The 19,387-nt window shown below is 51.6% G+C and overlaps 8 protein-coding genes; 4 read left to right on the forward strand and 4 right to left on the reverse strand.

The window, feature by feature from the left end:
* Positions 1 to 1,040: 1,040 nt before the first annotated feature.
* On the reverse strand, positions 1,041 to 1,395 carry RCC_03876 (uncharacterized protein; the record flags this gene model as incomplete). XM_023769160.1 has 2 exons in its annotated part: positions 1,041 to 1,276; positions 1,347 to 1,395. The coding sequence occupies 2 exons, from the start codon at positions 1,393 to 1,395 to the stop codon at positions 1,041 to 1,043; spliced, it is 285 nt and encodes a 94-aa protein (XP_023624928.1).
* Positions 1,396 to 4,516: 3,121 nt separating this feature from the next.
* RCC_03877 (uncharacterized protein) lies at positions 4,517 to 5,230 on the forward strand (the record flags this gene model as incomplete). XM_023769161.1 has 2 exons in its annotated part: positions 4,517 to 4,675; positions 4,739 to 5,230. The coding sequence occupies 2 exons, from the start codon at positions 4,517 to 4,519 to the stop codon at positions 5,228 to 5,230; spliced, it is 651 nt and encodes a 216-aa protein (XP_023624929.1).
* Positions 5,231 to 5,994: 764 nt separating this feature from the next.
* RCC_03878 (related to regulatory protein involved in control of sterol uptake) lies at positions 5,995 to 7,273 on the reverse strand (the record flags this gene model as incomplete). XM_023769162.1 has 2 exons in its annotated part: positions 5,995 to 7,080; positions 7,172 to 7,273. 2 exons carry the CDS (start codon positions 7,271 to 7,273, stop codon positions 5,995 to 5,997), a joined length of 1,188 nt encoding a protein of 395 aa, XP_023624930.1.
* A 477-nt stretch (positions 7,274 to 7,750) lies between these two features.
* On the forward strand, positions 7,751 to 9,354 carry RCC_03879 (related to feruloyl esterase B precursor; the record flags this gene model as incomplete). XM_023769163.1 has 2 exons in its annotated part: positions 7,751 to 8,971; positions 9,028 to 9,354. 2 exons carry the CDS (start codon positions 7,751 to 7,753, stop codon positions 9,352 to 9,354), a joined length of 1,548 nt encoding a protein of 515 aa, XP_023624931.1.
* A 289-nt stretch (positions 9,355 to 9,643) lies between these two features.
* On the forward strand, positions 9,644 to 10,516 carry RCC_03880 (uncharacterized protein; the record flags this gene model as incomplete). Its single annotated transcript, XM_023769164.1, has 1 exon — positions 9,644 to 10,516. One exon carries the CDS (start codon positions 9,644 to 9,646, stop codon positions 10,514 to 10,516), a length of 873 nt encoding a protein of 290 aa, XP_023624932.1.
* Positions 10,517 to 11,437: 921 nt separating this feature from the next.
* On the forward strand, positions 11,438 to 12,565 carry RCC_03881 (uncharacterized protein; the record flags this gene model as incomplete). The annotated part of the gene is made up of 1 exon (XM_023769165.1): positions 11,438 to 12,565. One exon carries the CDS (start codon positions 11,438 to 11,440, stop codon positions 12,563 to 12,565), a length of 1,128 nt encoding a protein of 375 aa, XP_023624933.1.
* Positions 12,566 to 12,926: 361 nt separating this feature from the next.
* Positions 12,927 to 16,025, reverse strand: RCC_03882 (related to APL5-AP-3 complex subunit, gamma-adaptin, 107 KD; the record flags this gene model as incomplete). Its single annotated transcript, XM_023769166.1, has 1 exon — positions 12,927 to 16,025. The coding sequence occupies one exon, from the start codon at positions 16,023 to 16,025 to the stop codon at positions 12,927 to 12,929; it is 3,099 nt and encodes a 1,032-aa protein (XP_023624934.1).
* A 755-nt stretch (positions 16,026 to 16,780) lies between these two features.
* On the reverse strand, positions 16,781 to 18,395 carry RCC_03883 (uncharacterized protein; the record flags this gene model as incomplete). XM_023769167.1 has 2 exons in its annotated part: positions 16,781 to 17,018; positions 17,074 to 18,395. 2 exons carry the CDS (start codon positions 18,393 to 18,395, stop codon positions 16,781 to 16,783), a joined length of 1,560 nt encoding a protein of 519 aa, XP_023624935.1.
* Positions 18,396 to 19,387: the final 992 nt, after the last annotated feature.

Genomic DNA, 19,387 nt, shown 5'->3' on the forward strand with positions numbered 1-19,387 from the left:
TTCGTTTAAGTGTAGAGTCTTTCTTAAGCGCTATAGCGGCGAATTACTAAGACACCTTTAAGTAGGGCGGAAGGAAATAGGTTACCGTGCGTAATATATTAAGTGCCTATTATAGTTATCTAAGATATAGTATATTATATTTCTAGGATGCTTAGCTAAGCTAAGGCGATTAGCGCTAGCTTAGCTATAGTAGTATATACTTAAGAGGGATTCTTACGGGATATAGCGTATCTAAGCGCTATATTAGCGACTTTCTTAGTATAGCCCTTACTCGATAAGGTAGGGCGAGCTACTACGGCTCCGAGGACGGTTATAAAGCGCTTCCGAGGGCTCTAGCTTAGGTATACGGTCTAAGTTAGAGTTTTTACCTAGCTACGGAAGTATATAGCGTAACGYTAGCGTTAAGCTAACTCCTAGGGTAGTCTAGCGGAAGAGTTCTCGTCGCTTTAATCTAAGGGCTGTGTTAATATCTAAGATACGTGTTCTTAAGCTAGTAGGCTTCTTTCTAAATCGTCTTATATAGGGCAACGGGACGAACTAGCTAGCCTACTAGCCCTAAGTAGGCAAGGTAGACTATAGGTCTAGCTAAGGAGCTAGACTTAAGCTCTTAGCTACTAGATGTTCTAAAATAGATAAACTCTAATTAAATCTACTTAAGGGAAAATTCCTCGGCTATATAGTCCTGCCTAAGTTACGTAACTACTTAAGCCTCAGGCATACATGCTTAGTTCTCAAGTGGAGACTTTAAGAACAGCGGCTAGGGATGATGATTAGTCAGCGTATTTCGTGCCATTCAGGTAGGTATTTTCTCCAGCTTCTCTTCTTCGGACATACATCCATCTACGCTTTTTCGGGCTTCGAATCGGTCTCACCAAAGGAAGACTTTGATATGCACGGATGTTCCAATAGAAAAGACTCGCATTTTATTGTAAGATTACGGATGGAACCTATCAGCCTCTATCTCCCAAAATACAGAACACACATACGCCCTCAACCGCTCTTGTGGCACCTCATATCGATCAGCGCTCTCGTCGGTGCGCTCACGCCTTGGACCGTGTAAAGGCAGACAGCGAAGCCTTCGATCCAACGCCGCCACATTGCCCCTGTATCTGAATTATGGGAGGTGGCAAGACGGCTACCCTGACCAGGAACTCCACGTTCTTCGTTGATGCCGCCTTCAGCCGTGTAGGAGAAGACAGGCCGCCGGATTGCCAGGTCTTGGCCCAGCTTTCGTGTGTTGTGTTCCCGAGCTCGGATAGTACCTCGGATAATGCGCCTAGAGAATGCCCATCAGTGTTGTTTTGCACGTGGCTGCGGACGGTATCGACATAATTCTTGGCACTGACCGCGGAGCGTATAGGCCGCCGTCTCGAGTGTCGTCCAGAATTGACCCATTGTCAGCCTACCCCTGACAAGGCCGAACCGCTTCGGTGTCGTACAAGGCTAGTACTTGAAGCTAATTTTGTTGTAGATCTTAAGGTCCAAATGTAAGACATAACGGCCCTTAGACTAGCACACTCTGTGACTACTCGTCAGTGTTCACGCACAAAAAAGGGTCTGAATCCGTAATCTCTCCGGTCAGAAGTATGGTGTGAGTCAGAAGTCGTAGTACGATTGAGCACTGTCTTGAGACATCCCCGGACAGTTTGCTCTGGATTGCAGTTCACAAGTAACGTCCGACATCAAATCCAACCTTGGTGGCTAGACGCTAAATCCATCGATGAAACATTCCCGTTCAACATTAGTGACTATCTTCAACGTATCACCAATGACAAGTATGGAAGTACAATCCATCGCGACAAAAACTTGAGTGGGAAATAGAGGCTCAGTATCCCATTCTTCTGGGGCTAAGGACCAGGGAGGCACTCTGATGTGTGAATATGATCGAGCTCAAGCGGTGAGTCTAAACCGTTCTGCTTTGATGATAGAAGTGCCTACCAACAAGGAAAAGGATCAGCTACCATTGCATCCTACCTGACTACTTCTGCCTATGCTCTTGCAGACTATCCAATCAGACTGGTCAGTTGGCGAGACGTCACGATGAAGTTCCAGTGATGCCGATTGATGCAATTTGATTCTGTCGCTCACATAGACGCTGAGATGGTGCCAAAAGCTGAGCTGAAAAACATTCGATGGCCCTACATTGAGCTTTATAATCCATTGTGGCAGTCTTATAGCCGCGGACTGACACAATCTCTCTGTGGAACATACATCAACACAGATGTTTCTCGAAGCAGACACTGTGATCGGAGCCCCGATACCCTCCAAAAACAGCACACGGCACGTACGAGTGCTTCTCWTAGAATTTCCTAGCTTGTGCCATGGTTTTGCTCGTCTCGACTTTGACAGTCATCCACCCGTTGTCCCTCGCAGCTTGTTCGAGAGCCTCTAGTAGTAAGAGGGCTACTGTAGGCGCTCCATCTTTGCCAGAACTTCGACGAGAAGGCACGACGTACATTCTTTTGACCTCTACTTGTCCAGGCAGGCCTTGGTCGGACAGTGGTCGTAGACCTCCACATCCCACTGGCTCGTCTCCTTGGTAGGCGACAAGAAAGATGGGAACGTTGGCAGCTGTCGCCGACACACCAGGACCAATCGGACGCCAGCCCACGATTTCCTGCTGCTGTGCTTTGCGGAGAGTAGTAGCATCCGGATGGTTCCAGGAGAGAGACTTTATGATTGTGGAAGTCGTCATGTCGAGCAACTGTGCGGAGTTCTTGAGTTCAAGGCTCGAAATGAGAAGAAATTGTAGGACTCAAGGAGAAGATTGTATACATCTGTAAGTCGCCAACATTATCAACGGTTTGTTTCCTCGTTTATAAACATCACATAGCGTGCGATGAAAGCCAAAGGCCACGTGTGACCTAGTTGAGTGAACAGGCCATACCGAATTGGGCGGACGAGCCGATGAAAAGGCTCGTTCCGCAGGCCTACGAGTAGTTGTTTCGTCAGGTGTGATAAGGGACAATGGGGCTCGCAGAGCCTCGAGAAACGACGCTGCGAATGGCCTTTCTTGAACCCCCTGTGAATTACGTGCTAGAAACTTTCATCCAGAGCTCTGATTACAAATCCAAGTGAGTGAATCTATGCAAGTGAATGTTCCCGAATCTACCCAACACTGGACTACTTGTACACGTCGGGCTCTGATGAGGATTAAATTAACTTTTGATCATGGTCGACTAAATGGTAGGGCGCTCCGACTTTCTACAAGCCGTCCAAGAGGATGATCAGATAGGGAATTAGACTATTCTATTCTGGAATGGTGACCGGTCAGAACAGAAGGGCGGGTACCTGAAATGAGTTGTTAAGTTATATCACGGTCAGTACACAGCATTTCAAAGCAATAAACTCATGAGAGTAGAATAAAGGGGAAAACAAAGAGCAGGATTGATCAAGTCATTTTCATAAGCCTTAGCCTTTCCTTGTGGATGTTGGCCGGCTGACATCTGAAGTCTTTGCCGCTGTTATACAGCTCCCACTTTGATTCTTCATTCGGCAGTCGATGAATGCTTCGGCGCAGAGTTGCATACGAGCTTGCGGGTAATCCTTCGCAGATCTAACCTGATCTGATGCCAGCKGCTTCTGATCGTGGAAAGGATATCGAAATTCTCTTGATTCTCTCCCTTTTTATCATCCCTGTTCCTTTCTTGTCTGTTTTGAGCCACCGGGAGCAAGGGAAAAAAAAAAGCGCGAATTGCAAAACATACAACTCTAGGAATTCCCTAATCGTTACCGACTTGAGTAGTAATCTAGCGATTGAACGTTTGAACAGGTCACGTTTGACGTGATGACTTGGGTCTCTGGTGCTGTGGTCGCACTTCCCGTAAAATCGAAGCCAGAACTCTGATTTCGCGCTCCACTTTTCCCAGCTCAGTCAACATGCCGCGAAACTGTTGCATCGGCCACGAGGTACCATCAATTCACCATCAGACCAAGGTGTGGCTCCCTCGATCCTACACCTTGGAGATTTACTATAGCCAACAAAGCCTCATCGTTATGGAACGCATTGGTGGCCAGCCACTCTCATCGTTATGGTTCCAGTTGTATCTCTCGGAGAAAAAATCGATGGTACAGATCTTGCGTCCCATTTCAGCAATTTACGGAACCTTCACAATTGACGGCACAAATCATCCTACAGTTGTAAAGTACATTGAGCATGCTGTCGTTTTACACGCAAGATAAACCAGCTGTTGTTGATCTAATGTCATTACAACCCGGTCACTAACGGCCATCCACGCTCGATACGCTCTAGTTTCACAGCAAATTTATGCCATTCTTGTAGGATGTAATGTCAAAGATAGCGACCGGGAGATGCGGTCTGTGCGTCTACCAATTTTCTTAGACGTACCAGAGATGAGCACGTTGGAAGCCTTCCCGGACCGATATCCGCTTTATGCTCAATTGCTGCCAAACATTTCTGGTCTTGGCGAGTTGATAAACGTTTCCTGCATCGACAGCTGAGCGGCTTTCGATCTATCGTCCTCTGCCCGAATTCGGAATTTACACTTTGAGAGCCATGAACAGAAAGAATCAAAGCACTGAGAATGTAGGGGTATGTATGTCTGTATATAAACCAACTCTTGACCTCACGAGTTGTAGTCATTCAGCAACATACTCAGAAATCAAAGAGCTCCTGCCCCCATACAATCCAAACCAGTCAACCCATCACATCATAGTAAGCAACTCCCGGTCATGAGAGTGCAGCAAAAGTGCTTTCTCTGACAGATCCTTTTTTCAGATCACCATGCAGTTCCTCGCCATCATCGCCCTCTTCGCAAGCTCAGCTTTGGCAGCCAAATATGCCCCTGGGACTGCCTGCCACTCAAACGTAGAGTGCAATATGAAATGCTTGGATGCCAAATGGGTTATCTTGCACGAGGATGGTGCCGACATTTTAGCCTGCGACCTCAACACGCCGGATCCCACTCAGTACTACCTCACGGCGTGTCGAAGGCATTACGGAAGGAAACTCCCTGAAGGAGTTTCTCCCGATCAAGCTATAGATGGTCCCATTATGGTTGAYGGCGAGATGACCAGTAAGGCTTGCGCCGCAGTCGGAGGCAGGACCTGTAACAAGTCGTGTTCGATATCTCACAAGAGGTCTGCCGAGAACGAATCTCGTGCCGCTTGGGAGAAGGCTTGCAGAGCCGCTGGTGCGCCCATTCCTTCATTTGTGCGGTACGACAGCAAAAAGTCCGTGGAAGAATCTGCCGCGTGTAACAAAATGTGATGGAAGGTGGAGATTGAACCGCGGAGCGAGTCCTCGGATACAACGAAGAATATCTGCCTCCATTCAGACACTTATTTCCTTCCATGTACCGACATTCCGTGTATATTTACCCAACGAATGGGTCACGCATTTTGGCAGCTTTGACCAAGAGCAGGACACCTCTAGCAAGCGACCAGGTTTGGTGGGTCCCAGTAATGGTTTTTGAACACAGACACAATGAAGAGACGCACAATAGATCCTCGGCTGGCTGTTTGAGCGCCGGAATCAGGCGGAGTGTTGCTGAATCAGTTCCTATTGGTTTGTCATGAAGTAGTAACACTACCGCGAGGCTGGTAGAGGGCTGTCGCAGGAGACTGAACAGTTTATTCATAGCTCTTAAGGCACAACATCCCTTGTATTGATTCGACGTATCCAATTCTTCTTCGTCGCGGGGAGGAGCTTCGGCGTCGGTCTCAGGGGGATGTTAGTGTCCTCGGGGACTGCTGCGGCGAGACATTAACGAACAATATGATGAATGAGTGGTGGCGAATTGATCTGCCCGGCAGACGCATGGGAAGTGAAGATATGAGCAGGAAAATGAGCAAGTACGAAGTGAATCGAACAGGTAGGCATGGACGTGGGAAGTGTCCAGGGCAGATCGCTGTAGATCGAAGGTCACAATCCGAGCTGCTTCCGTGGTTTAGGTCCTGTCTACTCCGTCAGGTTTATACTTCGTAGTGTATTGTCACAATCTTAGAAGTCAAAGCATGTAAGTCCTAGCTGTCTCAGCCCGGAATCCAACCGGTTTCCTCCATCGGTCGCCGCATCCAAGTTCGATACTCCTGGTTGAGGGAGCCATGAATCTCTGACAGCAAATGTTCCATCCAACCCCGTGTCCACCAAAAGGATGAAAGACGGTTGAGCAGAATGCAGAWATGAGAAAGAATGACAAGCGCAATCGGTTTTCCTTCTTGTAAAAGACCCACGAAACTGTCTTCGAGCTGATAGATCCAAACAAAGACCTGCTGCGGGAAGATCTGAGAGCTAGATGTCATGATGGCGTCGAAGCGTTCGGAAAGCTGATCCAAGGCAGCCAAGKAAGCCGTGAGCTCTGCATCGGGTGGGTCAACTGCTAGAATCTGCTTACGCAGCTCGGGGAGATGGTCAGTCCCAGAGCTAGAATGAGCCACGCTGCGAATAGCAACTTTGAACAAAGGTGACAAAGTGTCACCGTGGAGAATCTCAGGATGGACTTCGAGCAATGATCTCATGCCACGGAGCTGTACCAACCAATCGGATATTCCATGTTCTCCAAAGAGGAGGAAATCGCCTGGTCTTGGCCCGGAGCCCAAGGTATAGGAGAAGCATAGCATCGAAAACAAGTAAAGAGCCGGACCACTCCGGGTATCGCCCTGTGCCATGAGCAGGGCCGTTTTGCGTAGTGCAATGCCATAGTGATGCATGGCCTTGGTCGTGTAGTAATTGATCTCCGAAGCATCTTTTTTGAACCGAGATAGATGCAGCGCGGCAACGGCAAGGACACCGTGCAGTAGGAACCTGTCGGAAAATGCAATTTGCGGGAGATCAACTCTCATGAAAGTTTGAAGTCCGGGGACAGTGGCCAGAGTATGTGATGTCGAAATGGTGTAGTGGTGGAGTAATGAAAAATCTTCAATGTCCAATCCTTCTAATGGATGTTCACAAAGCGATTCCGCGGGATCGTGTGGCGGCCGTGGTGACGGTACTTCTGGTCGGCCTGGTGAGCCTGCGGTAATGAGATGTTGCGAGTCTGGGCTAGAGAGCAAAGGCAAGAAGCTGCAGCGAAGATCCCGTCTTGTGCAATTGCTACATTGTGGCTTCAACTCGTCACACTTTGCAGAAAAACATGCAAGTCAGCCTCACAACCAAACAATGGCATCCGTRCCGCAGTGCCCATACGTTTGGGCAACGCGTCGACCGTACCTTGACCCTACGAGCCTTGCAATTCGCACAGCCCTTGCGGGATTTGCGATGCACTTTACGTAAGGATTTGGGTGCAGTAAGAGTTTCCTCGTTGGGCGACATGACGATCCAGGTGGTGGGATGGGGCATAGGAGGCGTGGGAAGTCTCGGCGATGCGAGCGAGGAGAGCGAGTACGCAGATTTTGCGAGGGCAATTCCTTTCGATCGACCTCAGGGGAAGGTAGAGAAATCCTAGACTAGCCTGAAGGGGAACGACGAATACGCAGAGTTTGCGAGGCTTGGCATGTCGTTCGGAAGCTTAAAAGCGAGATATACGACAACATATCTCAATGCTCGCACAGCTGTATACACTATGTGTGTCGTCTCAACCATCTTTAATTATTATCCACCCTCCACGGTGCGACGGAACGCGATTTCCATGCTAAGTCATGTAGTTCGAGCCATGTACGAGGTCATCTCCGACAACACTGGCTCGTCTGCCCGGCGTCTCAGCGTGAAGAACAACAACATATAAATGTATGTATTCCTAGTCATAGCCAGCAGCTCTTTCTGTACATCTCCTCTTCCCCATGGCGCTCTATGACAACGGCACCTCTCTCTGCGTGGCCGAGGAATTTGGCTGCCCCTGTCATCTTCGGCGTCGACATTCTCAACATCACTGCAGCCGCAGTCACAAACTTCAGTACCAGTGTTGCAGGGGACTTCAACTTCAATCATGGCCCATTCGAGGTCGAGAGCGTCGATTATTGCAACATAACCGTTACATACACGCACCCTGTCCAGGATGACATCGTCACAGTCGAAGCCTGGCTTCCCCTCGAGTGGAACGGCCTGCTTCAGGCGGTAGGAGGTGGTGGGCTAGTGGCCGGAAGATATGCACTCTCCACTGCTCAGATGCAAGCTGCCGTTGGCGAAGGATATGCAACTTCCACGACCGATGCTGGACAACAAGGAAAACCTGCCTCCGAGTGGGGCACGGTGAGCCCGGGGAACGTCAACCTCTACTTGCTACAGAACTTGATGACGACTTCTCTCAATGAGCAGGCCATCATTAGCAAGAGCCTCATTAACAGCTTCTATGGTAAGCTACCGGAGTACTCCTACTTTAGCGGATGTTCTCAAGCTGGTCGTCAGGGGCTGATGCTTGCTCAACGCTACCCTGATGCGTACGACGGTATCGCGGCTTCCGCTCCCGCGATCAACTGGAGCAAGTTCTTCTTAAACGGATTCTACCCGCAACTCGTCATGAATATGTTGGGCGAATATCCGGCGCCCTGCGAACTGCACGAGATCGGCTTGGCAGCCACCGCAGCCTGCGACGGTCTGGACGGTGTCATCGATGGTCTCGTTTCTGACGTTCACTCCTGTAAATTCGACCCTTTCTCGGTCGTGGGAAAATCCATCGACTGCAATGGCTCGAAGATGGAGATATCAGAAGCTGCCGCCATTGTATCCAACGCAACTTGGACTGGGGCCACATCTGCGAACGGCGAATTTCTGTGGCACGGTGTGGCACCCGGGACCAACATCACGGTTCTCGAGGGTATTGCTCAGGCAACTGCTCTCACAAGCTGCTCCGATAATGGCACCTGTACCGGCGTGCCAAACTCCCTCTTCACKGAATGGATCTCTGTTTTCGTTGAGCGAGACCTCGCCATGGACTTCCGTAACCTCACACAAAGCGACTACGACCGCATCTTTCAATCGTCACTCGTCCAATATGCCCACATCAGCGGGTTCGACACCAACCTCATGCCCTACTTTCGACGTGGTGGCAAGATCCTGGGATATCACGGCACGGTAAGCTTTAGATTTATACTCACTACTTTTCCAATCAACAGCTAACATCTCCAAAGCTTGATCCCCTGATTCCACTCGGTGGCACATTAGAATACTACGATGCCCTGACCTCCGAGATCCCCAACATTCACGACCATTTCCGTATGTTTGAGGCTCCTGGTGTTGGTCACTGTTTCGGGGGAAATGGCGGCCAGCCGACAACCACTTTTGATGCCTTGCGAGCTTGGGTGGAGAATGGTACTGTTCCCGAGACTTTGCCAGTCAATTTCAAGGATTCCAATGGAACGACGAACAGCCGTTTCCTCTGTCCATACCCTCAAAAGGTTCGCTACGATGGCAAAGGCGACACTACCGTTGAGAGCAGCTATAGCTGTGAGCTGTAGGTTGTGCTGTCGATCCGGGTCTCTCCCTTTTCATTCCGCTCGAAACACTCCGCATGGCGGCGTCGTTATATATAGACAGATTGTGGAAAATGGTATTTGCTCTTGAATCTCTGTCCGAGGGTCTCAATTCAAGCTTTGCGGCACGTGCGAAGCCGGACGATGATATCGTCGAGCTATTCCCTTTCTGGCTAGATTCGCTCCGTGCCGTCGAACCGCCCGCGACTCCCTCTGTCCCCCTTCCATCCAGGTAGCTTCCACCACTGTCTGCTTCACAAACATACTGTACGGCATGAGCGCAACACAGAAGTCACCAACATCTACTCTCCAGCCAATCAAAGATACGCGTGTCCGCCGCTGGCTAACCCTCTTAGCGCTACAGACAACAGGCAGGCTATACAAAAGGAGTGGAACATGCATCCCCATCTCCAGGCACAAGATTGTCAAGATTCAAAGACAGGAAGATGGAGAATCTTCGCATCTCGCTGAAGCCACCACGATGCAATTCGTCTCCGCCAAAACTTCACTACCAGTCCCCAAAGTTTATTGCACCTTTGAGCGCAAAGGTCGAGGATACATAGTCATGGAGAGAATACGAGGCCAGATGTTGAGCGTCGTCCTACCTTCGCTTTCCGAGGCTTCCAAAGACTCTCTATTCTCACAACTGCGTACGGCAATGGATGAGCTCCGCGCACTCGAGCCGCCGAGCATGGCTATGCAGAGCTGCGTCGGCGCTTCGCTTTTGGATTTCAGAATCGCTCATACGCGCGGCAAGCGTTTTGGGCCCTTCGATTCCATACCCGAGTTTCATCGATGGCTTCGTCGATGGTGTCAGCCGCCACTGGCTAATATTCACTGGTCTGACGAAGAGAAGCTGGCAATCGAAAAGATGATCAAGCGTCAGGATCGAGCATCGTGGCCGCCTCCGGTCTTCACTCACGCAGACTTGCACTCCTGCAACATTATTGTGCAAAACGAAAAGCTTGTTGGGATCATCGACTGGGAATTCTCGGGATGGTATCCAAGCTATTGGGAGTATACGTCGGCCTGGTGTACGGCTGTAGTTGCGAGGAATTGGAGGAAACACTTGGAGCATTTTCTGGACCCCTGGCCGGAGGAGTTGGAGATGGAGATTACGAGAAATGACTACTGGGGACAGATCTAATATGTAACATTATGAGCCGTGAGATCGATATGYCATAGGCAATCATACCTCAGGGTACAAAGTGATATAATGCGTAACAAGCTACTTTTTAAGCATACCACTCACTCGGGTTGCCCCTCTTCCGGTCCGTCGCTAATTTTGATGGCAGTGGTCCACTACCCCGACTCTAACCCTATTCCCCTATAATCGTGCGCACGATTTCACTCCAGATTGCTCTACCTACAAGGGACCGCAAAGATGATTTGGTACACAGGAATGCTGTGTGAGAGACAATTTGCGCCGGTTGGCAATCAAAGACCGGGTTGAGTGACAATCGCGTATGAACCAGAGTGGTCTTTAACCCAAGAGAGCTTTGATAAATAGTACAGCGCTGGAGAAAATCTTTTCCATCTCTCGAAAAGTACCATGGCTCAAGGGGCGCAATTGGATGCCAACGGCCGCGATAAAACACCGCAGGCGGAGAATGGGCTGGCCTATGTATTTCGAATGAATGGACCCTGTTCGTCACCAGCCCCGCTTCAAGATTGTGTCGCACGACAGACCGCCATCGCTGACAGGGTTTAGGTTTAAGGTTTATCCTTTGTCATCGAAGTGAATCTTCAGGTACAACCGCACTGCGGTCTCCATCAGCGAGAGCGCTTCTCTCGAAATATCAGCTCACCATGATGATAATATATAACCAGCGCCCAGAAGGCCGAAGACTTGAGGTGCAATCTTTGGTCCTGTCAGGTAGCACACGATCTGTCTCGTCGTATGCACACATCCGCAGCTCTCCGACGCTAGACATGCAGCTCTCTGTACGGGCTACGTCGGGCTACAAACGCAGCATTCCCAACTCCTACCGCGTTTTCTTTCTGGCCAACCTCAATCCTTCCCTCAGACCACCCTCCCTCAATTCCCATCATGGCGAGCCTCGCAGAAATGAATCAAATCGACTTCTTTGCACGCATAATCATGGAGACAGCTCGTCACGACCCCGTTATACGCGATGCTCTCTATCGACTTCCACGAATTCCTATTCCAGCCGATCATTACCACTGTTCATGTTGCGGCAGGATCATTTTGGAGAAAGGTACAACAAAGCTTGCGAGATGCGCACGAAGATGGCTCGGAGCCATTGTCGGCATCACGAAAGCCACATGGAAGTCCTTGAGTCATGCTGCAATCAAGGTCCACCAGCTCTTTAGCCAGCTGAAGCCAGGACACATCGACAGAGTAAAGGCTCGAGCGCACAACATCTGGCTGACTTCTTCTTTCTCAGATGAGGCAGCCAGCGAGACTACTGCGTTGATCACCGAAAGCAATGAGCCGTCTGGCTCAAGGTCGATGGCGAGGCGGCGCCGGCCAGATCATTCCATACAAGCGAACTCGTGGCGGTCTACGGGAAAGCCAAGTGGACTTCGAAGCACAATTGGCGAACTTGTCAAGACTGTCGAGCCTGTCAAGTCTGAGCAGTCGTCCAAGTTGGCAGGATTGTCTGAGAAGCCAACCGCAGTGGAACAGTGTTCTGAGAAGTCGAGCAACGCGGTGGAGTCTTCTGGGAAGTCAAACAATGCGTCGGAGTCTTCTGAGAAGACAGCGAATGTCGCCCAAGTAGTGCAGCCAGCTCCTCCTGCGAGTGCCGTCTCCAGTAAAGGTCAGAAATGCCTTGAAGAAGGTGAGGAGAGGTCATGCCTCGCTCGAGCTTCGTCGACTCAAAATACAAAGGATCACGCTGACATCGCTCGCAGCTACCAACATTGCCGATCCCAAGACATTGGAGCAAGTCTCACCAAATGCCGCGTACACAAATCAGACGTATTGGGGAAGCGTAGACGACACTCCCATCAAACCACGAGGCAAAGTGAAAGTCCGACATCAGAGTGTAGACCACACTATCCTCCCCAGCCCTTCCGCCCCAGAAGTCGAACAAGCGAAGACCGCAAGAGACACCGCGCAGGAAAGAATCGCAGTCAGTCCAGCAAGCAGGGACACACTCTCCCGACTCTTCACCTCCGACCCCAAGAACAAGAAGATGCTCCATTTCGATACCATCGTAGCAGCTCTTGACGAAGCTGGGCTCACCGCCAAGCGAGGAGGAAAGTGTTCCGGATCTGCGGTGACATTCAAGCATCGCGGCGGCAAAGGTTCGATTGTCTTCCATTGTCCCCATCCAGAGCCCAAGATTGAGTTTCACAAGCAACGAACGTGGGGTACTCGTTTGCAGAACAAATWTGGATGGGAGTTGGAGACATTCGTGGAGAGAGTGGGTGGGTCATGAAGAAGCAACAAGTTGCGACTGGCGTGCGGCGCAATTTCTGAGCCCATTCGATGACCAAGGATAGCTGAGTAGTATCATCCTCGCATGTGGAACGCTTTGAGGAGGCAAGAAATTCTGACCATGATCTTCACTGGGCTTTGTTTGTCATATCTATGCGCCTGCTTCATCATGATCATCGTCAAATGTGACCTGCCGCTTCTTCTTCCGCTTGGCCTTGACAGGTGCAGCATCTTCATCGACCGGCTCGGCCTCCTTCTGGGCGGAGTCACCTTCCTTTGGCTTCTTTTTCTTTTTCTTTTTCTTGGCCACGCCGGTCCCATCCTCGCCCTCGCCGCCAGCATCATCGCCCAATATGTCCACCTTCCTCTCCTTCTTCTTCTTCTTACGTTTGACAACGGTGCCTTCTTCAGGTATATCTTTAGGCTGGATCCTCTCCTGGGCTCTTTGCATCTCCAACCTCAGCCTCTCGACCTCCTTGATAGCTCGCGTCATTTCTTCTTCCTCTGCCAGTCGCCTCTCGACATCCAGTCTGCTTCCGCCAGGCAAGCGATTTACCGATGTGTCATCCAACGAAAGCGATGAGAGCCCGCTACTATCCAATTGCAACAGCGATTTCTTCGCTTTGGCCGACGCCTTCGAAGGACTTGAAGAGTACGAGGCAGGAACATCATCTCCGCCCAGCGTCTCGTCTGCGGCAATTTCAAAGTGCTTCTTTTGTTTGCGGACTGGATGTGAAGGAATTGGCCGATGTCTCTCCTGTGCTGTCTCCCCAGGGTCGAGCTTCAGTTCCATGACGGGAATGTCGTCAACATCAAGGTCTTCACCATTGGCGTTCCGCAAGATATTGTGCATTGGTGTCGATGCACCTGAACCGCGTTCGGAATCAATGTAGTAAGGATCATCCTTGTAGCGCTCGCGTCGCTCGGCTTTTTTCCGCAGAAGAGACTCGCGATCGACACTCTCATCATCACCAGATTGATAAGACGTCGAGCGACTCGCGGTGGGTGGTTCGAGAAGATCTGCTGCGGGTCTTGCAAAAGCGGACTTGACCGCAGAGGGCTTCTCGTGGTAGAATCTATAGACGTCATCGTTGTTGTCCTCGAACCCGGTGTCATAGTCTGCCTGACTCAAAATCATGTGCAATTCGCTGTTGATAGGCGTGTCGAGGTCCAAGTCCTCTGGCTGTGGGACTTTACGGATAGCTGTTGCTGCCACCGGATTGAGCTCCATGCCAGAGAAGAGTGCCGGTATGGCTTGGGTGAGCAACAGTGGAGGCTCGGCGTAGCCGTCGGTATCAACATCCTGGTTGGATGCAGCCTCAGACGCGAGACGCATTAAATCTAGATACTCCACTGCGCGTTCCTGGACCTCTAAATTGGGATGCAATGTCAAGGGCTCCAGAAAGTGCACTACCCGAGCAATGAGTAAGTTAATGGTGCCTTTTCGTGTCGAACTCCATGAGATCTCCTGGCTAGATGTCAGAGCCGTGAACACCTTGGGTATTGCTTGTAGGTAGCTCATCAGCGTGGTGGCAGGAAGCTGAGCGCAAGACGAATGCAACAGAGACGTCAGGACGGCTTCAGTATCGGGCAACATATTCGCATACTCTCCAGCGACGAATGCCGCCGCTCTCAACACGCCCTGTCCACCAGTACTTCCTGATGGAAAGAGTGTTTCTCGCTGCTCAATCATAAGAAGAGACTGTGCGGCTGCAGCGGCTTCAGGGCGCACAGCCTTCACTCGCACTGCCACGTTGAGTAGTTCCGAGCCAATAAGGTCTGCGATTCCCAACTGATCCTTCTCCACCGGGTTGGACAGAATGCCAAACTTCCCTGTAGATGAGGACGATGGGCACTGCTTGACCAATTCTACCAGTACACCAACATACCACTCAAAGTCGTTCAGATTGGTGTAAGTTTCGCGCGAGGACATATCCACAATTCGCTCAATCACAGACGTGCGATAGTCGTCGGGTAATGGCGGGGCCTGTTTGGATTTTTGCTCCCTCGCACGGATAGTTGCTTGAGAGTCTTCTTCATCATCGGCCATGGGTATTATGCCATCATGAGCCGCTCGGTCATGCTCCTGCTCGTCCACAGCAGAAGCCTTACCAGCACTTCTCAGCTGGCGCAGCAATCTCTCGACGACAGTCTGCAGGTTGTTCGCGTTCACCATTCCAGCTACCAAGTCCAGTGCTCGTGTTCGAATCGATATGTCGGCATCATCAATACACTCCAATATGACATCCTGATGCTGGGAGACAAGATCGGCGTGTGAGCTCGTGATCTTGACGAAAGCCAGCAATGCCACGTATCGCAGGTTCGGATCCCCCTCCACTACCAGCATTGCCCTCAGCTTGTTTACACACAGCCGAGCAATCTCATCTCCTTCTGTCGTTCCCTCGGCTGCCTCCATGATGCCACCCTGGATAATGCCATTGATACACTCGTACAGCAGACTCATGGCGGGCGTGTTCTTGATGATGGTCGTCAAAGGAGGGAGCAACTTCTTCACTAGCCGTGGCTCCAGCGGCGTCAACACGGAAAAAAGTTTGATAATCTTGATGGCCATCCAATTGTTGGTTCCCGATGTCAGAAGCTCAAAAAGTCGGGGTGCGAGTGGGAGGAAATCGTGCGGTCTCCGCCAGCCCAGCTCGCATACCACGTTCACGATAGCGGCAGTAACGCTTGAGTCTTCATTCTCGTCCAACAGTCTTTCCTTGATCTTGGGCCATGCTGGCCGCAAGGTCTCGGGATACACCAAAGCCAGCCGATACAGCGTTACAATGGTCTTCTTTCTTATGGCGGGCAGGGAATGAGACAGTCGGGGCAGCAGATCCGTGAGCAGCGAATTTGCCATGCTCGTGTTGATCACATGTGGTATGGTTGCCAAGGGTAGCCCAATCGTGACCTTGTCGGGGGAATTGAGATCCTTCTTCAGCAGATTCTCCGCCAGCATCAACACTTCTGTGTCTGGCCTAAAGCTCTGCACCGCCGCGAGATATCCAACACGTTTCTGCAAGTATTTGGCCGAAGACATGACCTCCAGCACGTTGAACGATGCCCAAGACATGTCGTGTCCGAACATCTCCAGGTAGACGAGTTTCAGCAGCGCCGTGGCCTTTTGATCCATGTCCTGGCTCTTGATCTCTTTCCGGCATTCGCGAATGCATTCTTGGATATATTCACGCTCCGTACCTTTGCGAGCGCGGAGCCCGCGGATCAGCTGGTATATGTCCTTCTCGAACATTGTGTCGGTGTCTGCGGGCGAAGGTCTCTAGATCCGCTTCGCACAGGCCGTCAAGTCTCATGCCTCGCATGTTGATTTAGCACGGGGGCATCGTATGTGACCGTGGGTGGTGAGAATCGCAAGGGTGTCTTTGGGGTGATGTAGCGACAGTTGAAGGAGAGATGGCCTGGTCACTGGCGCAATGCGGGTGAGTGAAGTCGCGGAGGGCGGTCCGCCAGAATCCCCCATCAAAGTTTGGCGGGGCACCTGCTAGGTATTCTAAGGTACCGTACCTAAGGTACAGTACAATACAATGCTCTCATCACCTTGATACATGACTGGACCATGAGGATCAGCCTACTGCTTCTACAACAAGGGCAGAATAGCAGCGTTGGAGAAAAGACACATGCTGAAATAATTTCATAGCGATCCTAGTTCTACTCGGCTGTACGTGGCTGCAAGACTACCGTCGTATGCACTACCTCTGCCACTTTTGACTCCCGCTGCCACCCTGTAGCCTGCGATATGGTATGCACTTGCCCTCATAGCTCGACTGAGCGAGCGTGAAAGCAACAGCTTACTAAAACGCATCAGCCTTTTTGGGCTCGTCATTGCACCACCTCCTCAGTCTCTTCATTATAGGCGTTAGGCGACTTGAAGTCGCGCGATCTTTGCGGCCCGAGGAACTTGGGTGGGTTTGCTGCAGCCTGCGGGAGAACATTAACTACAATCGAACATGCAAACTGCGGCGAATCTAGGCCGAGCTCTGCTGGTGCTCAATCGCCATCGTCCTCTTCTTGTGCATCATTCTTGTTGTCCTTACGAATTGGGATCTTGATTCCTTGACTCGCAAATGCCTTGCTCAGGCCGGTACTCTCGATGACACCGGGGAATTTCTTCGCCGAGTATACCTGGAACTTATCAGAAAAGGTCCACGCCAGAACCGGCGTGGCGCCCTTGATAACACCGCCGGAGGACGTCGGGCCGCTGATATCGACAAAGCTCATGCGGAGTCTACACCAACAAGTCAGCAATTGCAGGACCACATGTCGATAGCCAGGATACTCACCTGAAAAAGCCTTCGGTTCGGACACTGAGGTCCTGCAGGACAAACCAGTAGCCGGCCTTGCCGGAATCGTCTGTGAGCTTGGAAGCATTCACAGTAAGACTGCCAATCAGGTTGCGCGTATACATTGCGGTGTTCTGCTGCGGCGCCATGTATGGCATTTGCTGTCCACCTTGTGGAGGATAGTACATCCCGCCATTGGCAGGATAGCCTTGCATGCCGTACGGTGGAACCATGCCGGGCCTAGTGACTACGCCCATGGCGAAGCCTGCTACGTTGGAGTACACTGGACGCCCCTGGTCGTCAATGAAAACGCCTTGCTGTTCGTGCAAGTGCCGGGGCACCGGCTCTTGCGGTGGCGGATACGAAGTCGTCGTAGCGCTACTGATGCTGACTGCCGGAGAGTTGCTCGAGGCGCGAACGACGTTGGCCTCGCGATCTGCACTTTCTGCCCACAGATCGCATTGCAGTAGGTAGAACGAAGGGTCCGAATCTATATCGCTAATGGGCACCTCGCGACCAGTTGCGATGTCGCTGATGACTAGACGAACGCAAGGTGGAGGAGTGATGGGTCGGCGATCTTTGTCGCCAAATCCACACATGCGGGCCCGCTGCGGCTGCTGCACGACCTCCAGAGAGTACCGGTATGGGCCTCTCTCGGAGCTTGAGCTCATTCTCTTCTCCTTTGGCGTGTTGTTCGAAGCGCTCACGCTTCCGCGCGCCACCGGTGGAGCTAGCGGCTGCTGTTGATGCATTCCCTGCGGCGGTCCTGGCATGTACGGCGAAGCCTGAGTTACATTGGCAGGGCTGGTGGCTTGTGAGCTCTGTGATTCAGCTACAGCAGGCATCATGCCGGGGCCGAGCGGTGGGAGCTGGTTGTGATTTTGATTCGGCATGTAAGAGCGTTGAGCTTGCGGGATCTGCTGTTGGTGCAGCTGCTGCTGCTGCTGCTGCTGCTGTTGCTGTTGCTGTTGCTGTTGCTGTTGCTGTGGTTGTGGTTGTGATTGTGGTGGCTGTTGTGACTGATGCTGTTGCTGTTGCTGTTGAGAGTACGGCGCTTGATGCTGCTGCTGCGGCTGCTGCTGCTGTTGCTGCAGGTGCTGCGCTTGAGATTGGGGTTGGGGATATTGCTGAGGCTGGCCGTAGCTTCCGCTGTACTGCTGATATGGAAGCATGTCTGCGCTGTGGGGATGGCCGTTTGCCTGCTGTGGATGTTGAGGTCTGCCGTCGTGCTGGACGCCGTTCGAGGGATACTGGGCCTGCGGGGGAGGGTGGCCGTGGTATTGGGAGTATTGCTGCTGGTGTTGCGGCGGAGGACCCAACATCGTGAAGAAAAAGCGACAAGTGTACTCGTGGATGTACGCGGAACGGAAAGCGAAATTGTCGGTCGCGGCCGGATGTGTAGAGGAACAGAGTTACGAGCAACCAGATGTCGCTGCTTGCGTTGAGAGCAACCGTACGTCGCTGCTCGGAAGAATCGAACCAAACCGCGTTCCTTCCTTGTTGTCTTGCTCTTGCTCACACACCCACGGGTCAGGTAAGGTAAGGTTGTACTGGCAAAAGTTCTTCGGTATGTGTATAGTCTGTTTCGAGTCCTGCGTCGTAGTGGGGCGATCGGAGAATACCACGAGGGTGCGTTATATTGCCGTTGCACAAGGGCTGCAGGACTTTCTGCGATGACCAGTCAATTGCCGGCGCCAGCGCAATCCGTCGTCGGGTGCTTACATGAAGACTCTCGAGAGCGTGACGTGGTAGTCGCGTAGACAGCAAGGCGGGAATGTCAATAATATCAATGTCATCAACGTGAATCCAGMGGTACGGCAGCCAAGGTGGTGTCCAGCCGGCTGGCACAGCTCTCTTTCAACTCCCGGGACACGCGGGGATGATGGTTGGTACAGTCGGCGAGCTTTGGTCCAGGACACCTTGCAAGTGGGCTGGGGAACCCAACCGTAATAATAGGTCGCAAACAGACATTAGATGCTTAGTAGGTATCAATTCCCATGTGAATGTGGAATGGCCCGGGCACCACTTTTCAGCAGCTAAAACTCTCGCCTCCTCCTCGATCAGCCACCCACAGGCCTGCGGATGGCCCGAGAGCGAATAGGAGGCGACGGTAAGCCTGCCGCCATCGCCGCCATCTGGCGGGGTGCCACTCTTCTGGGATCGGAACTGGGCCAGCGACATCCGATACGACCAGCAGAGCGCGGATCGACGGCCAGCTTCCTGCTCTCCTCACCCAAACCGACGCTGTGTGATGAATGTTATTACGGAGAACTGCCTTGCGTCGCCCGTCCGTGTCTGCCCAGTGCCAGCGCAG

Source organism: Ramularia collo-cygni (genome assembly GCF_900074925.1).
Source record: "Ramularia collo-cygni strain URUG2 genome assembly, contig: RCC_scaffold05, whole genome shotgun sequence".
NCBI lineage: Eukaryota > Fungi > Ascomycota > Dothideomycetes > Mycosphaerellales > Mycosphaerellaceae > Ramularia > Ramularia collo-cygni.